We start from the raw sequence: 17,143 nt of genomic DNA, 5'->3' as shown, positions 1-17,143 counted from the left end.
CACACATAAATGTGAGACATTCCGTTCCAGGATGAAACCTTTAACACATTTAACAAGATAGAAATGTTATACAAAAATTATACAATTGTTCTACAGTTACAGTTTTAAAAATTAAAATAAAACATTATAATAAATGCAGTGTTATATAATTACAAAGTGTAAGACTAACGTAAGTGTATTAATTACAAATCGGTAACGCATATATAATTCAATCTTACTTTCCAAAGAAGCGCTCATGTGGGATGGCCAAACGGATCCGAATCAGAAAATTCCGGATCCGGATCAGAAAATCGCTACTTCAAACCAGGCGTTCTAGGACTTCGCGACCGGATTACGCTCACTCACTCACTCGGAGCTCCCCAATTTCTTCAGCCCTATACACAGGCCGAAAATTCCCGGAGACTGAACCCGGGATCGAACCTATGCCGTCCCACAACTGCCGCCCAAAGCATGATGCCTTAGACCGCACGGCCACGGAGGAGGACTTTATTTTCCTGTAGTTTACGGTAATTACAAGCATATGTAGTTTAACCGTAAACTACAGGAAAATAATTCTACAATGCAAGCAATGCGTACATACAAGAAAAACTATGACGTGAAAACATACATGCATCCTGATATTGTACTTGGGCAGAGACGTATTTTTTTGCAGAATTTGATAAAACTTCCAAAAGAACACTTATGTAACATACAAGGACGTATTTAGGGGGATCCAGGGGGTCCGGACCCCCCCCCCGAAAGACTTATCAAAAATTACAATTAAATAATGGAAAATATATTCGTTTAGCCGTTGTTGTATAATTTCCTCTGAACTTATTGGAAGACAAGGATTATATTGGGATCATACGGCTTTGAGGGACAGGAAGGACATATTTCGGAGGGATCCAGGGGTCCGGACACCTCGAAAGACTTACCAAGTACTAAAATTAGGTACTGAAAATATTAGCATTTGTTGCATAATCGATGGTTATTAATTTCCTCTGAACTTTTTTTCATCACAGAAATTTACTTTTCTTCAACTATCTATTTCTTCAACTTTCATCTATTTGACATTAATTTCATTGCCAGAGCACTTGATTTTATGTAAATTATTCCGATCTTAACTAAAGGTAAGCTACGTAATGAATATGCGCTGTTATATCTCTATTTTTATAGCTACAGTATTTTTACCTAATCGTGTAATAATAATATAATATTAACTTATGTATTTGTAATTAGTATTAATTTGATTTAATATAATTATTTTAATTTAAAACTTCTTATTATAATAATTTTAATTTAAAACTTCTTATAATAATAATTATTATTATTATTCCTGAGACACTTAGTTCGGTTGGTTGATTTGGGGTTTTAAGTCCACTTTATGCACAGTAAGGCTAATCGGGACTGGGCCTACAGTTTAATGTGGGATCCGAACCACTATGTGCCTCCAACACTTGGTTCGGACCGCTCCCGAAACGTATTTATAGAGACGTGCCTGGTAACATATTGCACGATGATATCTGAAGGAAGAAATCGTATTTGTGTCTGTTCGACATTACTGGACTTCTGTGAAGAGCAGCTTATAGCTGCCGACCAGAAAATGTTCCTTAATGAGCCTACTATGTACGCACGCAGAACGCTATAGTTGCTGAGAGCATTCTGAACAATGACGGCCGCATAGGGAGGCCAGGGGGGCACTTGGAAAGAATTCATATAATTAAAATTTTGAAACTATAACGTGAAAACATGGACTAGTGGTTAACTGCCTATGCAAATTATCCTAATTAGTGCTAGTGTTATATGATAATTCACTGCTCCCCCCCCCCCCCGAGAAAAATCCTGCTGGCAGCTTTGATTCTGAAGCCTGTGTGAAACGAATTGTACGACCAGTGTCTCAGATGAGTACAATAATTCAGAATCGATAGCACAAATCAACAGGCAATTTTGGATCCACGTCACCTTATCAATGACGTCCGCTCTAGGGTCACAAATTGGAACACTTTTGCTTGTCATTTCCCATGAAACAGGGCAAATATAAACTGTATATATGCAACGTTGTATACTGTTAAGATGGAATGATATATTCAAGACTCAGCACATAAAAAGTTAAGGCATCATGGCTGGATGGCCACCCATGATTTAATGCTTTAGTCCGAACCAAAGTAGAATATGCAGCAGAAATATGGGCTCAAGTCAAAATATATATGTGCGGAAAATAGACATGCTACAGTCTAAATTCGTGAGGTACGCACGACATCTACATATATCCTGATGTGAATCATACACTTCCCTCTGGAAACACCACAACCTATCTTCTGTCAGGAAAAGAAGGAAGCTGCTATTGCTCTATACAATAGATTCACCGAAAGGGAACCAAACTTATATGTATTTCAAATGTCTATTGAGGTCTTCAAAAAGATCATTTAATGCGTGGAGGAATAAATGTAGACATTGAAAGCAAAACGCAGATTTTCTGAATATGTATTTTTTATCGTACCTGTAGATCGTAAGCAATATGATTTATGTTATTTAGCATCGCTTTTCTGCCACCTTTGGCTAATCGTGACTAGGGATGGCCAGATCCGGATCCTGGCGGATCTGAAATCCGGATCCGGATCCAACCGTTAGGCCATCCCACATGAGCGCTTCTTTGTAAAGTAAGAATGTGTTTATATATATAATATATATATATATAGTGTGTGTGTGTGTGCGCGCGCGCGATTTGTAATTAATACACTTACAAGGGAGGATATCTAAGTGTCCCCCTCCGATTTCCATGAAACTTGGCAGGTGTACAGAGGGGCTCAAAGGAAGAAAATACGTACGTGTTTTTGTGTTTCAGCTCAAATGTCAAGATGAGGAGAAATTGAAATGGGGATCTGTTCCCGAAACCACGTAAATATGGCATAGGAAGAAACAGGGGGCATAGGGTTCCTCTATAAACCTGCCAAATTTCATGGAAATCGAAGGGGGACACAAGGATCATTGATTGATTGATTGATTTAGTTTATTTTACTTCGCGTTTTGTGCCTCTTGGCTAATTTGGATGGGGATGAGTGATGAAATGATGAAATTGATGAATGGACATTCACAAACAACCAAGCCCGACCGGGATTCGAACCCGGGACCCTTGGCGTCGCAGCGCGATGTGCTAACCACTCGGCCACAGGGTCGGGCGACACAAGGATCAGATCCCCACGTCAATTTGTCCTCATCTTGACATTTGAGGCGGGTTTTGCCTCCCTAAAACAGTTTTTAAACCGAAACAAATAAACACGAATTTCTTCCTTTCGGCCCCTCTATATACCTGCCAAGTTTCATGAAAATCGGAGGGGGACACAGGGGTCAAATGCCCACTTAAATTTGTCCTCATTTTGACATTTGAGGGGGTTTGCCCCCTAAAACAGTTTTTTAGCCGAAACAAAAAAAACACGTATTTCTTCCTTTTCAGTTCCTTTATACACCTGCCAAGTTTCATGGAAATCTGAGGGGGGACACAGGGGTCAGATCCTTACTTCAATTTGTCCTCATCATGACATTTGAGGGGGGGGGCTGGGTTGCCCCTAGAACAGTTTTTTAGCCGAAGCAAGAAAACACGTATTTCTTCCTTTTGAGTTCCTTTATACACCTGCCAAGTTTCATGGAAATCGGAGGGGGACACTTAGATAACCTCCCTTGTTAGTCTTAAACTTTGTAATTATAAGAATTAGTCTTAAACTTTGTAATTATAAGTATAACACTGCATATATTATAATGTTTTATTTTAATTTGTAAAACTGTAACCGTAGAACAATTGTATAATTTTTGTATAACATTTCTATCTTGTTAAATGTATTAAAGATTTCTTCCTGGAATGGAATGTCTCACATTTATGTGTGTTTCCATTTCCAATACATTCGAATGAATACATATTCGTTTCAATGACATTTACAAAATCACCTCTGACATTTTATGTTAAACAAGTAAGATTATTTTTGTGCACGAGTGTGTTAGCCGATGAGTAGCAAATTATTTTAGGAACAACACTTGAAAAAAAAATCTTGTAGGACTAACAAATGAAACATTTCTTTGTAATCGAAGATCATATTACCTTTTAAGGTGTGGTAATATTATAATGGGATTGAGATACGAAACTCTCGGATCCGGATCCGGAATTTTCGAATCCGGAACTTTTGGATCCGGATCCAGATCCGGAACTTTTGGATCCGAATTTTTCGGATCCGTTTGGCCATCGCTAATTGTGACGATGGGGATGAGTATGATATGATGAAATTGAAGGGACACTCACAGAGAACATGCCCAGGACGAGATTCATCGCCGGAACCCCTGGCGTCGTAGCGCGCTGTGCTAACCACTCCGCCGTATATATAAACTTTCTAGTGTACCAATTAAACACAGCTTCAAGTTCCTGTATCGACTACACAAGTTAGTATTTTAATTTTTCATGTACTACTTTTATGTTGAATACTGTAAACAGGTTTGCACCTGCTGTTTTCTGTTAAGCAAATAAATAAATGGCACCAGGTGTCAATTTATGTTACAGATAAGTGTTGTAGATCGACACAATTTTTCACAGACTTCCTAGACAACGTTGTTCCATCCAGTATCCCAGAAACTAATCAGCGAGTTTGCCGTGCTATTGTGCCAGTTGTGTTTACAACTATTTTCCCATAAGATGGGTTTAATATATTCGTACTAGGATTTGTAGCGGCCAGTGAGTTATGACAACACCTTATTGAATTAATCTTGAAAACAACAATGTGTGAGAATTATCAAGATTGGATACATCGAAGGTGGGGGACTCCTCCGGGATATCAAACGAACACCAATGCCAACTTGTGCATGTACTTGATTTTCTGATTTTCTAATATTACTAAAATATGAACACTACAGGTGCTCTCACCAAGGCAATTTTATTATAAACTAAAAATACTTTACACGTTACGTTTCTGTCCTATATCAAGGTCTTCGTCAGACATAGAAGTGTTTTCTTAAAGTTTAGTTTAGTTCTCCGTATGAAGAAGACCCTGATATAGGGTAGTAACGTATAAAGTGTTTCTAGTTTATAATAAAACTGCCTTAGTCAGCTGTAGTGTTTTATATGGAAAGAAGGCTTAATAGTGTTACCATTAAAATATGATCTTTATATACGGCATATGCATAAATTTACGTTGAATTATACCTAGTACACCTGAACTGGATAAAATTTACTCCATAACTTTACATCTCTTACAATTTGTGACGCGTCACAAAAAAATCCAGAACACAGCGTCAGACAGACTCACCTCTATTAATTCCATCTTGTCAATCCCTACGAAGCATTGGTTTGTTTTCGTTTCCTTATCACAGGTCATGCAACCTGAGAAAGTTACTAAACCTTTTTCTATTCCTGAACTTCGCCTTACCCGATTCACTACAACAGTCAGTCACCTGTCCTTCCATACGCAGCCATATTGTCGTAAACATCGCAAGCGGTAAATGTTGAATTGAAGATTGCAGCCTGTGGCTGAACCTGCCGGAGTGCCACAAATGGAAACGGAAATTGCAAAAATAGTCCAGCTTTGATGTCGTTGTTTAAAAGGAGAATCAAACATCTCCAGAAGTAACACACACGGGCGAAACGGAGCTATTATTTGACTTAATGTCTTTCTAGGCGAGCCATCGGCTACGATAGAGTTTCGTGTTCTCTTTGCACAGGTTCCCGCCAACCATTTCAAGGATAGTGTGACACTGTTCAAGGGCATGAAGCCAGTGGCGCAGGAACAATGCGGGTTAGATTACACGGGTGAATTGTACTGTTGCTAGTGCAGTACACCCTTTAGGGGTGGCCAAATACGAATAAAATTTTATGATCGGATAATTTCCTATCAGGATTTAAAATATCCGGATATTCTAATTCTGGATATCCGGATTATCCGAAATATCCGGATATCCAGAATCAGAATATCCTGATATCAGAAATACTCGAATGTGTACATTATCTGGACAGTTTTATCATTTATCCGTTTACTGGCTCTCCACATATTCTTTTATTATTCATGTTTGTATTTCTACTGTATGGATTCTCTACAAACCCATTCATCTAATTTGTCTGTTTATCCGTTTTACACATTCTTCACTCTATTTTTTTTAAATGTTTACCTTTTTGCCGAAAACAGATCACTAATTTAATATAAATGCACAAAGTTTACCGCCGTAAGAAGAAACCGTGAAAGAATTTAGACTATAACAAAGTTTGGTATCCAGATCCTATATTTTGGAATTGTTCCCCCTAATTTCAGACACCATTCTAGCCAGAGAAACTTACTGAACTGAAAAAGTAAATAGGGATCTGAATGCACTGATTATCTGAATACTCGGATATCATAAATAGCCGTATTATACGAAAAGCTGTATGTTGTTGTTGCAAATACACTTATAAAAAATATCCAACTGCAGACAAAAATGCTTATTTTCTCATGACAGTTACTTTCTTTGCTATATATAATGGTCATTTAACAGTTTTTCGCTTAAAGTAATAGTTATATTTTCAGTATTGTGGATTACGTATGTGTTTCTGTAAAATAGCTGTTTCTCGTGTGTTTAAGCCGTTAACACATTATTGTTTTATTATTTGTTGACAAGTTCACACATGTATTTTACGCCGGCATACGTTATGAGCACAATATCACTTTATTACTCCTTGGACACCATACCCCCCTCACTTGTCCTCTCCTGGAATTTCAATTAAACATACGTAAGTTTGTATGTCCTACCAGAGATTCAAACATAGGTGCTCTGGCTATGGATTTTGGTTTATGTGTCTGTAAGTGTTGCAGAACGCGCATAAAAATATCAACCAATGATAAAATTTATCAACAGCAACCTTTTGTAACATGGTTGTAACAGATTTGGAATATTATCATGTCGGTTAAGATGAATCCATCACTTGCTTGCCGTATAGGAATCACATTAGCCCTAAATTGAATTTATCACGAGGTCAAAATGATGGCTCGGACACAAGCCACATTCCGTTCAAATTACAAGTACTTGCACCATTTTCATGTATATGCGCGATGTACCAATCAGATTATAAAAACGAAATGTATAGTACTTTCATTTCTGAGGCTTGTGTAGAGTAAACCTCCAGTGCCGCAGGTTTACTGTAAGGGAACACACATACGGAAATAATATATACGTGCTATGTCCTGTAAACACAATGCGTGCTGTTCATATTAAAAGCATGCAGAAACAGATAAAAGCATTCATACTGAAGCCGCATGGCTCTACGCCTTATTAGTGTATATACTTTTTGAACATTCATTTTCGCAGGTCGAGAATGCTAAAAGCACCGAAAGAACGAAAAACTGTGTAATTGACAATTGACATCATCTCCAAACAGGGGGACAAGAAATATGAGGGCTAGGGCTACAATTATTGGGTTTTGGTTAGGACATTGGCTGGCCCCGATCCAGTTCTGGTTACGCACGGGGTAGTCTGTCATATAATGTTGGGAAAACAACCTACTGTACGTAACCAACATCTTAACAGGTTTGCCAAACACTACAAGGGAGATGACAGCTTACCAGTTGTTGATCTTGCACAGTTTATCACCATTTACACTCTACACTTCCACACAAATGCACAAAACACAGATTAGTTAACAATTTCAAGAAAGAAACAACACTAGAACACCTCAGAAAATTCCACATTTTGTTATGTATAAAAAATATGAACTATTTCCTCAGACTTCCAAACTATGTATCAGTTGCACACTAGAAATAAAACTGAAATTACAGGTACGACAGCAAAGACGACCACATTCTCCTTGCATCTAATAGCATGGCGACCACACCGACATCTTGCGGCGAATGCGTGTTCACCGGCTTCACAGACGAGCAAGCACGCGGTTGGTCACCGACTACTCGGTACCATGGTTTCGGTGGAGTACTACAGCAACTTCGGTCTAGGTAGCGATGCGAAAAAGCCCCAGAATGCCCTGCGGAATCCTGCCAGACTATTTCTAACAGTTTCACTTAAAGGTAATGACTTCTCTGCCAGCTCAGTTTAACTTTGGGCACAGGCCTCTTAGTTTAGTGTGGAATTAAACAAAACGAATACAACTGAACTGCATAGCTTTCCCTGCCATGAAGTTTGCACATATATATATATATATATATATATATATATATATATATATATATATATATATATATATATATATGTGTGTGTGTGTGTGTGTGTGTGTGTGTGTGTGGCCTCCCCGATGGCGCAGTGGTTGCGTCGTCGCCTTGTAATCAAGGGGTCCCGGGTTCGATACCCGGTGGAGGTACAAGTGGTTCGGATCCCACTTTAAACTGTAGTCCAGTCCCGATTAGCCTTACTGTGCATAAAGTGGACTTAAAACACCAAATCAACCAACCAACCATATATATATATATATATATAAATATATATATATATATATATATATATATAATATTATTATTATTAAAATTATGTAACAGTAGTGATTCCAGTTCTACTTGGGGACTTGTATATAAAAAAAACAAAAGTTATATTGTAAAATTTACTATATGGCCTTCAGTTTGGATGACTTCCTCAAAGCCACATATTTTACTTACTAGAAATAGAAAAGACTTGATTGATGGTATGTCATTTGCTGTTTCTAGAAAACACAGAATATTCAAACATATGTACCTAGGTATATCCTGAAGACCCCATCTTTCCATTTAAAAAACACGCAATGCTTTTCTATTAGTTGGTTGCTACACTGGGACATACACTATGCTGATGCATATTTTTTATTTTATCTTTCTGATTAATTTATGGCGCTTTTCTACCTTTGTAGGTTAATAACGAATATAAGAGTGAACAATGAACTGATGAATTTTAAAAATGGGATAAATACAACTACACATCCATACCCACCCTGACTCAGAACCCACGACTTCTGATGTCAAGGAAGTTGCCGATTAGCCGAATGGTTAGTTAGCTCACTCACTTCCCTTTGGTGCAACCCGTTCTAGGTTCGATCCATTTTAGAAGCTACAAAATTTCAACGTTGACCCAGCATCATGAGTGCAATTGCTTATTGAAAAGAAGACGTATCGGTCTCCGGTCTCATAAGCTATTAAAAAAGTGGTGATCGGACTGACCGAGTGGCAGGGCTTGCCAAGTGCACGTGGTCAGCCAAGTCTCACGCCACAAGCAGATATACTTTCTCCGTTCAAAAATGTATCAAATCTCTTGAATAGTTTTTTTCTGAGCTAATAATTAATTCAATTGAAATTTCTTTTCGAGTTCAGAATTTGCCCCAAGTTCTTTAATTTGAGTCTTTTTCTTTCTAAATCTCATTTCATATTTCCCACATTCTAAATCTAACATTGCCAATTCTACAACGCTATCCCAAGTGGACTTAGTACCGAAATAATAACACGCTTTTACACTGACCCTACCGCGTGTTATTTTCGTCGATGGATGGATATAAGAAGGCAGACGTTGTTTATGGGGGAAAGAGTTGGCGTGGATATGGTGCATCAACTTCAGTCCAGTTGGCATGCAGGGATATGTTGTTTGCAGAAGCGTTTTATGTGGCAGGTGCAAAGGCATTCGGCGCTGGGCTCTCGCCAGTTGAAGGCCATCGCAAACTGACCCTTTGATGGCTGGCCGACCGGAATAGATCCCGAACACGCCGTGTGGATGTGATTCCTTGCGACTCGCGAAAGACCGTCCACTGCTAACTGTTGGAGAATCCCAAAGATTTTGTGCTAAAAGTAAACACTTTCCAAGAATCCCGAGTTCCCTTGCGCGACTTTACAACGCGATGACAAAATGCGTACAAAGGCATTCTTTGTGATAGAACTTCACTGTAACTTCGAGAGATCTTTGACCTCTTTCATCACCGATGAACTCACTACAGTATTCATCGATGAGTTCAATGGATTAATAATGACGACCATTTTTCCCATGTAGATTACAGGCCAATATAAATATGGAAGGAATTGCAGAACTGAACACATTTTTGTGTAAAAAAAATTCCAATCGCTGCTAAATTAATATGTATGATCAAACCTTGGGGATTACCTTTAAATATTAGACATATATATGTAAAGGTGTGAGAATAACTGTGGATATATATTTTTCCATGTTCCATTATGTACGGAAACTATTTTGAAAGATTCAAACCTGTTGAAATATTTGTCTAAATTCGATTATTGCATGTACGGAAGATTTGCACTGAAGTACAGGACCTATCATTACTCATAATTGCTTTCCTACATGGCCCTTGGACAGAGTTAGCAACCACACTAAAACAGAGGGGATTACTGTAACATGAAAGTACACTTATAATCACCAACTTCAAATCTCTATTTATGTATCGTATATTATGTTTCGTAATTTTATACAGCTCTTCCCCATACAACTTATCATATCGATGACAATGAATAGTGTTCATAAAACAATACGAGTGAAGAAACGTCAATATATCTTGCAAGGGATTTAAAGCACACCAAGTTTCGTGAAAGATTTGATTGTGAATATAACAAAGCCGTTACTCTTCCATGATTATCGGGGAGGATATAGTTTACGGCTCTGCCACCACTTTCGACTGTAGTTCCAGTTCGCGTTGCATCTGGTCAGAAAGTGCACATTAGAATAAGTCTTTCGAAGCAGAACTAAATTGTTTACATAGCCCGAAAAAATAACTATCATAGTGTCTTGAAGCAGCCTGGAGACCAAAATCAGAGCCCATCACCTAACTGTGAGAGCAATTATGTTTAAGTGCTGCTTGAAGCAAACTTGCCCTTGGACGTTAATCGAATGTTCAGAGCCACCAGCTCTACAATTGGAAGCTTGGCTGCATTCGAGTAAATATACAAAGTTAATGGTCATCGTTTCCAGCGATTGAAGTCCTTCCGTGTTCACGGTTTTTGGCTGGAAAGCTCACAACCTTCGTTTCAATCATTCAAGCAGCTGTTAAAGACCTTCAACTGTCGACAACAGAAATCATGTGAAAGTATACTCCCCCCAAAAAGTTTTTACACCGTTCATGTTCACAATAGCTATGTCTTTAATAGTTAAGATCAACTTTAAAATGTACATTCTTGTAATAATGATGATTGATGAAATATTCAAAATTCTGCACCTTGAGGTCGATATTGTGATATTTATCAACTCAAGAATATGTGGACAACTAGATCAAGTATTTCAGATAAATGAAAGCGACTGTAATTATTTCGTGAATACTATAAATCGCGCTATCTTATGTACAGTGGGATCCATGAGTATTACTCTGCAAATTGTCCATGACTATTTTTATAAATTTTCTCTTACATCCTATGTGTTTTTTAAGAGATGGATTTGTATGTATGCTGGTGCAGAAGTTGTCAACAGCTTGTTTTGAGTTTTATCTTAATTCTTGAAGCTCGTATTGGGTCAAACAAAGTGCACGAACATAGTGATGGACAATTTGCACTGTAATACTCATGGATCCCACTGTACACGTATATTACAAAGGCGAATTTAGCTGCATATAGTATCATAGCCCCCCTTCCCAAAATATGGACTATATCTACTTACTTAATTATTTCAACTGTATTACTTTTTTGTTCAAATGGTTGTGGAGAATTGGATCCATTTCAAAGTTGTATACTAATGGACTGATATGATGCTTGTGATATCATGCGAGTACATTTTTCGCCGTATAAAATAGTGCATTTGACAGACACAAGACACTATTTCCCATGCAATGAAAGGAAACACATTAGATTTAAGAAATACAGGAAAACAACCTATTTTCACGTTTCCGAGAAATTCTACTGACACAAGGAACAATGTTAGCGTAGCCAAACTGATCTTGTTGAGCCATAAAACCCGGGCAGTCTTAATCCTCCTTCTAGTTGTAACGTCTATGTTCGGGTTGTCTCGCTGACATCAGTACGAAAAATCACGGTTCGGAAGACAGAGGTTTCATTTATAGCTATTTATCGCACAGACAGGGTAAAGGAAAGCAAATTGTTTCTTTCTTTTCGGATCGTATCTCTATCGAGCTGAGGCTAAAACTGGCCAAAGAGCTAATCCGACATCGTTTGGCAATTCTCTCGGTCAGACTCTCGAGAGAACAAACAAGTTAAGAATCTGTTTGTGTTATCAGCTCTTCTGTTATGAAAATCCTTTACAGCTCAGGTGTTTTCCTTGGCCATGTGGGTGCGTGTGTCTTTCCTTAAGATGCCAGATACATTGCTTGATTCCTGAGCTTCCTCGCTGTTTCCCTAACCTGCTGTGAACTATTCGGTGTTGAGAAAGGCAACTTCTACTTAAAAATAACGAGGAGTAAAGGAAAATAACAAATTGTGATTTTTTTTAAAAAAATGTAACTTACCGAAGTAGCTCAACCTGAAAATGAACTGGAGTGTCTTTCATTACTCGGTGAATTATGGTGATGGGCAATTTGCGTACCATCGACTATACAGTCAAGGACAAATGTGCTACATGAAGGTGAATGGATGTTTCGAAATTGTCACCTGTACTAGCTTTTTACACACGTATTACTTTGACAAGAAACTAGTTGTGAGGAGACATTTTTAATTATCGAGTTAACACACACGTGGAAAAATGTATTGCGTAAGAACATGCTTCACATCCTACCGCACACGAAAGTAGTTTTCAACAAACACGATTCGCTTACGTATACTGTCATTTTTTTTGTTAATGTATATTTTTTAGCTTATTTCCAAAATAAACGGCCACTGAATGATTTGGGAAACCGGAACAAATTCGCAAACGTTTAATGAGGCCAGCGCCTTTGACGTCAACAACCAATCGCTGACTGCATTTACAAATTGAAACCAAATGCTGTAGCGTCCCGAAAGAGTGAATCCACATTTATTACGAGAAAGATACATAGATCATTTTGCATGCAATTTATTAATCCGGAAACTCGGATAAAGCAGTGTTGCCACTTCCGTATAAAGAAAACATATTTTATTCAACTTTGAGAAGATCCGTTCTGTACAGCCAACATGAAAGATAATAGTAGGCAAATTGTCCATTGCTATTTTCATTTTTTTTTATTCTACGTCGTGTTATTTTAGGGAATGAAAGTTTGTTGATGAGAAGAAGATGTTCTATGCTTACTGATGATTTTATTTCAAAATATGATTACTTTTTTTTTTTAAAAAAAAAACAGCCCGAATGAAAATGGTGGTGGGCAATTGGCCTACTGTTAATTTTGCCGTTGGGTGTACAATGCATAAATGCTTACCAGTTTCTCTGTAATTAAACTTTGAAGCCAGATATCATTTATCGTTTATTTTTGACAACAGTTTTGGACTGTTATGTACAACAGGTAGCACGTAAATTAAAGTGTACACGTAGCTACTGAAGGTAGGTTTAGGATTCATATATTTCGTGTATTTCTTGGACGTTAAGGACTCCACGAATGGCCTCACCTCTTGGGCAAGCGTCAACATTCTAGCACAGCATATAAAGAATCGTTGACATTGCCTGATTAAGACTCGTATTGCCCTAGGCTGAAACATTTGTTTCCCTTATTATCCACAAAGTGTTTTCAGTGATTGATTGAGTTGGTGTTTTAAGTCCACTTTACGCACAGTAAGGCTAATCGGGACTGGACCTACAGTTTAAAGTGGGATCCGAACCACTATGTTCCTCCACCGGGTATCGAACCCGGGATCCCTTGCTTACAAGGCGACGACGCTACCACGAGGCCTTAAAAAAGTGTTTCAGAGCAGTATCATCAGAGGATCACCCGATAATATAAACAGACAAGCAAAAAAAATAATTTAGGGACAAGATTGTTATAAAGTAAACGTATGCCATTCATTTATCAACCTGTGTCTTTGCTGAGAGTTCAGGAGCTTAAAAAATCCACAAAACATAAAAATAAACTTTCATCATGAATAAAAATAAAATCTTCTGTCACAGACTTCAAGTACCAGACTGAACATAGTTGGAGACGTGTATTGTGAGGAAGGCCCAAAAATGGTGGCGCTTCTCAAGCTGAATCAATAGAAAGCATTGACTCAAGTTATAGTTTACTAGATAGAAAATTTAGATATTATTGCGCTCTTCAGTCATGTCTGGACCCATAGTAACAAAGAAAATGCTGAGGCAAAAGTGATTGATAAAAACTCAATTACAGCTTCCAATATGTGTAATTCTAGAGAGACAAATGTTGATTATTAGTGATTGCCATAGTCAGTAATTTATTTTATTTAAAAGGGCAGCACTTAACGATCTAAGAATGTCATGATCTACATAAAAGGTGTTCCGTATCATTTATGATATGATAAATTTCTGGGAAGAAAGAGACTCAGAAAATACTGTATCACCTTTTCTATGTTTCGTTCTAGGTATGCTGCAGAGTGCGCTTTAGGAGAAAATAGAGTGAAATATAAGGAGAAAAGGTTAAGTAAATACTATTGATTAAGTCTGTGCATGCTTTTAAGGAATAACTTAAGAAACGTAAAACATGTTCTATCTTGTGCACTGTTAATAAACAATTGAGCTCATTCACTTATGCTCACTAATTTAATTGTACGATGAAGGACTGTATTATTATACCTTGGGAAGTACCAGTTGCATGTTGTATGCAGGTCAGATGCTTTTGTAATTGTTCCTAGCATTTTCGGTTGAGTACAAGCTACTGACTGCACGCGTTGGTTCTGTCCATTTGTTGGGCCTAGGCCACATTCACACCATAGCAGGGGCAACACACCTTCATTGGTCTTCGAGCGACACGCTATGCTTGTCACTCGGTCTATCATTGGCTACATTTACGTGCGGGTATAATTTTCAGCATAGACGAAAATCTGTGAAATGTGGAATTCCGTAACACTATCTCACGTTCCTAAGTAAATTATACGAATTGAATAATACTTCCTATTCGAGAAGCATCTATTACAGAGCCCCTTAACGAGCAACATTTTTGCCGTTTCGTAAATAAACATTTGGTAATGAAACCTATGGAATTTAGGTTGAACAGTTTTGACCTTCTCATTTCAAGCGCTTCCATCACGAAACTTACCTAGATAATTTAGCAAAAGCACGCAAACATGGTTACAGATATGTTTATAAGCGTCACACGGTGTAATGGAACGAAATGTTAATGCACATTAAGGACATACCTATACAGCAACGCAAATATTCTTAAAGCCGTGGAAAGCACGCACTCAGTATGTTGATGCAAGCTTAGCTTAGTGTCCATTCTGAACCACACGTCTCGCGGAGATAAACTATATCGGTCAGATCGACGATCACGCTATATACAGCTAGGCATGGGCCTTCTTCAAGGCGAGACGAACAATGATCATTGCAGGAACAGAAAAAAACTGATTCGGCAACACTGAATGACGCATGAGCTGAAGATGGCGCTTATTCCTTTACGAAGTAAATAATCTTCTGTCAGATGTGGCATTAGGGCAATCAAATTTGTTCTGAATGGAGGCGGTGAGCCTAGCGAATCTAGCACGGACGCTGATCTCGCAAAGCAAACAGCTTGTCATTCGTTTGACGCATCTGAAAATAAATGCGAGTAATTTATACAGAAGAATCGCAGACAGTCTACACAAACGCCAGCGAGTAACGAATAAGGAACATGCGAACTTACACGAAGAAACTTCCTTGCAGATGGTAACGATTGCGGAAATATGTGATTATGATGTCCTGATCGCTTTTAATCTTTACTGTCTGGACTTCTGTAAATAACTGACATTGACACTAGCGGTAGCATCGACAAAGTTTTTGGGACAAGTATGGTTGATCAATTTCTCAGTAAACAGAATAATATTGCTCAAAGTGTAAACACTTAATAAATATTCAAATATCAAATCTGAGTTTTTCAAGATAGAGACAAGTCGAAACTGTTTCAACAATATGAGTACAAACACGAAAATATTTTTTTATATATACAATTCTGGTTGTAAATCAGAAAGTTCATCAACGTAAGTTTGTAACGCTCGAAAAAGCATGTACAATATGGTACACCAGTAACATTCGTATTCAGTAATTTATAAGGGAGTTACTTTCAAACATCTTTAGTACCCAGCTGGAATGGATACAATAATTCCAGTATATCGCTATTGCTATTCGTTTTACATCTCATGGGTTTATAATAAAATCGATTATACTGATACTGTTGCAGAGATTGTCATCTGTTTCGTTGTTTTGTTTCAACTCTTAGACTTCGTATTTGGTAAAACCGAGGGACGATGGACATATAGTGATTTGTGGGTTTCATGCAAGGTATAATATATAGAGGTGGGCCTGTCAAACGTCAATTTTTGTGTTTGGCAATTATCGTGTGGAACTGGTTGCAGTTTCACAGAAATTAGCACAAAACGACAGTTTTGGGTTGCCTTTTCTTCCCTGAATCAATGCTGTCCAAAGGTAATTCAACGTAAGTTACCACATGTGGAATATTAATTGCATTAAAAGCTGTACAATTGAAATACTTTTTTTCTTCAGAAAATAAATTGCCTCCGCATGACGACGTTGATCTTCACGGGGAAACCAACTTGTACAAATTCCACTTATATTCATTCCTTCCATCCATCAGCATTCGTTCAGTGACACCGATCTTTGCACACACACCCAATATCCCATATCACTCCCAATTGTTTTCACCCCTCAAATTTTTAACAAACCCCAATTTATGGTAATTTTGACACAATTTACCCTTACACTGGCCTGAAAAATGACTACACTCCCAGATGGAAAATTCTGGATAAATCCCTACATTTTTGCATTATACCTGCTATATACGTTGCTTCAATCATTAAAACGTTCTCATACGTCATACCACATGTTTGTATCACTTCACCCCAACAACGATAACTATCTTATGCGATGTCCCCGATTCTCATGCAATTGAATGAGACTGGGTGAAGCCTGTCGTGCGGTTATTTTGTACAGTAAATGTACTACAATCAAATATTCATTGTTGAAATGTGTGAGATGTTATACGAATATATCGTCACATTAAACACTTAATAATGCATTAACAAATAGCTCATTTGTTGGCCAACATACAACTAACACGCTATATAAGTCCCATTACTTCATGTTGTCGATAATGTAACATCATGACATTTTGAGACTTTACTAAAGTAATTTAGCACCTTGCAATGTCTTTTTTCAAGACAAGGTCCTCATTGTA

The 17,143-nt window shown here is 37.8% G+C and overlaps 1 protein-coding gene across 5 annotated transcripts in view; it reads right to left on the bottom strand.

The window, feature by feature from the left end:
* Nucleotides 1-17,143, bottom strand: part of LOC145978219 (G protein-activated inward rectifier potassium channel 3-like) — a 258,518-nt gene that overhangs the window by 111,823 nt on the left and 129,552 nt on the right. The window contains exon 1 of one of the 5 annotated variants that reach the window (XM_083110680.1): nt 7,759-7,891. The exons of the other annotated variants lie outside the window; for them this stretch is intronic. Coding sequence (XP_082966806.1) covers nt 7,759-7,805 — 47 coding nt within the window. The 5' untranslated portion in view covers nt 7,806-7,891. Of the gene's footprint in view, nt 1-7,758; nt 7,892-17,143 lie in introns of those variants that run through there. 5 annotated transcript variants of the gene reach the window in all.

Source organism: Lepisma saccharinum, chromosome 24 (genome assembly GCF_977018435.1).
Source record: "Lepisma saccharinum chromosome 24, izLepSacc3.1, whole genome shotgun sequence".
NCBI classification, from domain to species: Eukaryota; Metazoa; Arthropoda; class Insecta; order Zygentoma; family Lepismatidae; genus Lepisma; species Lepisma saccharinum.
Note: the sequence above shows the minus strand (reverse complement) of the source record. Positions and strands in the feature narration are given on the sequence as shown.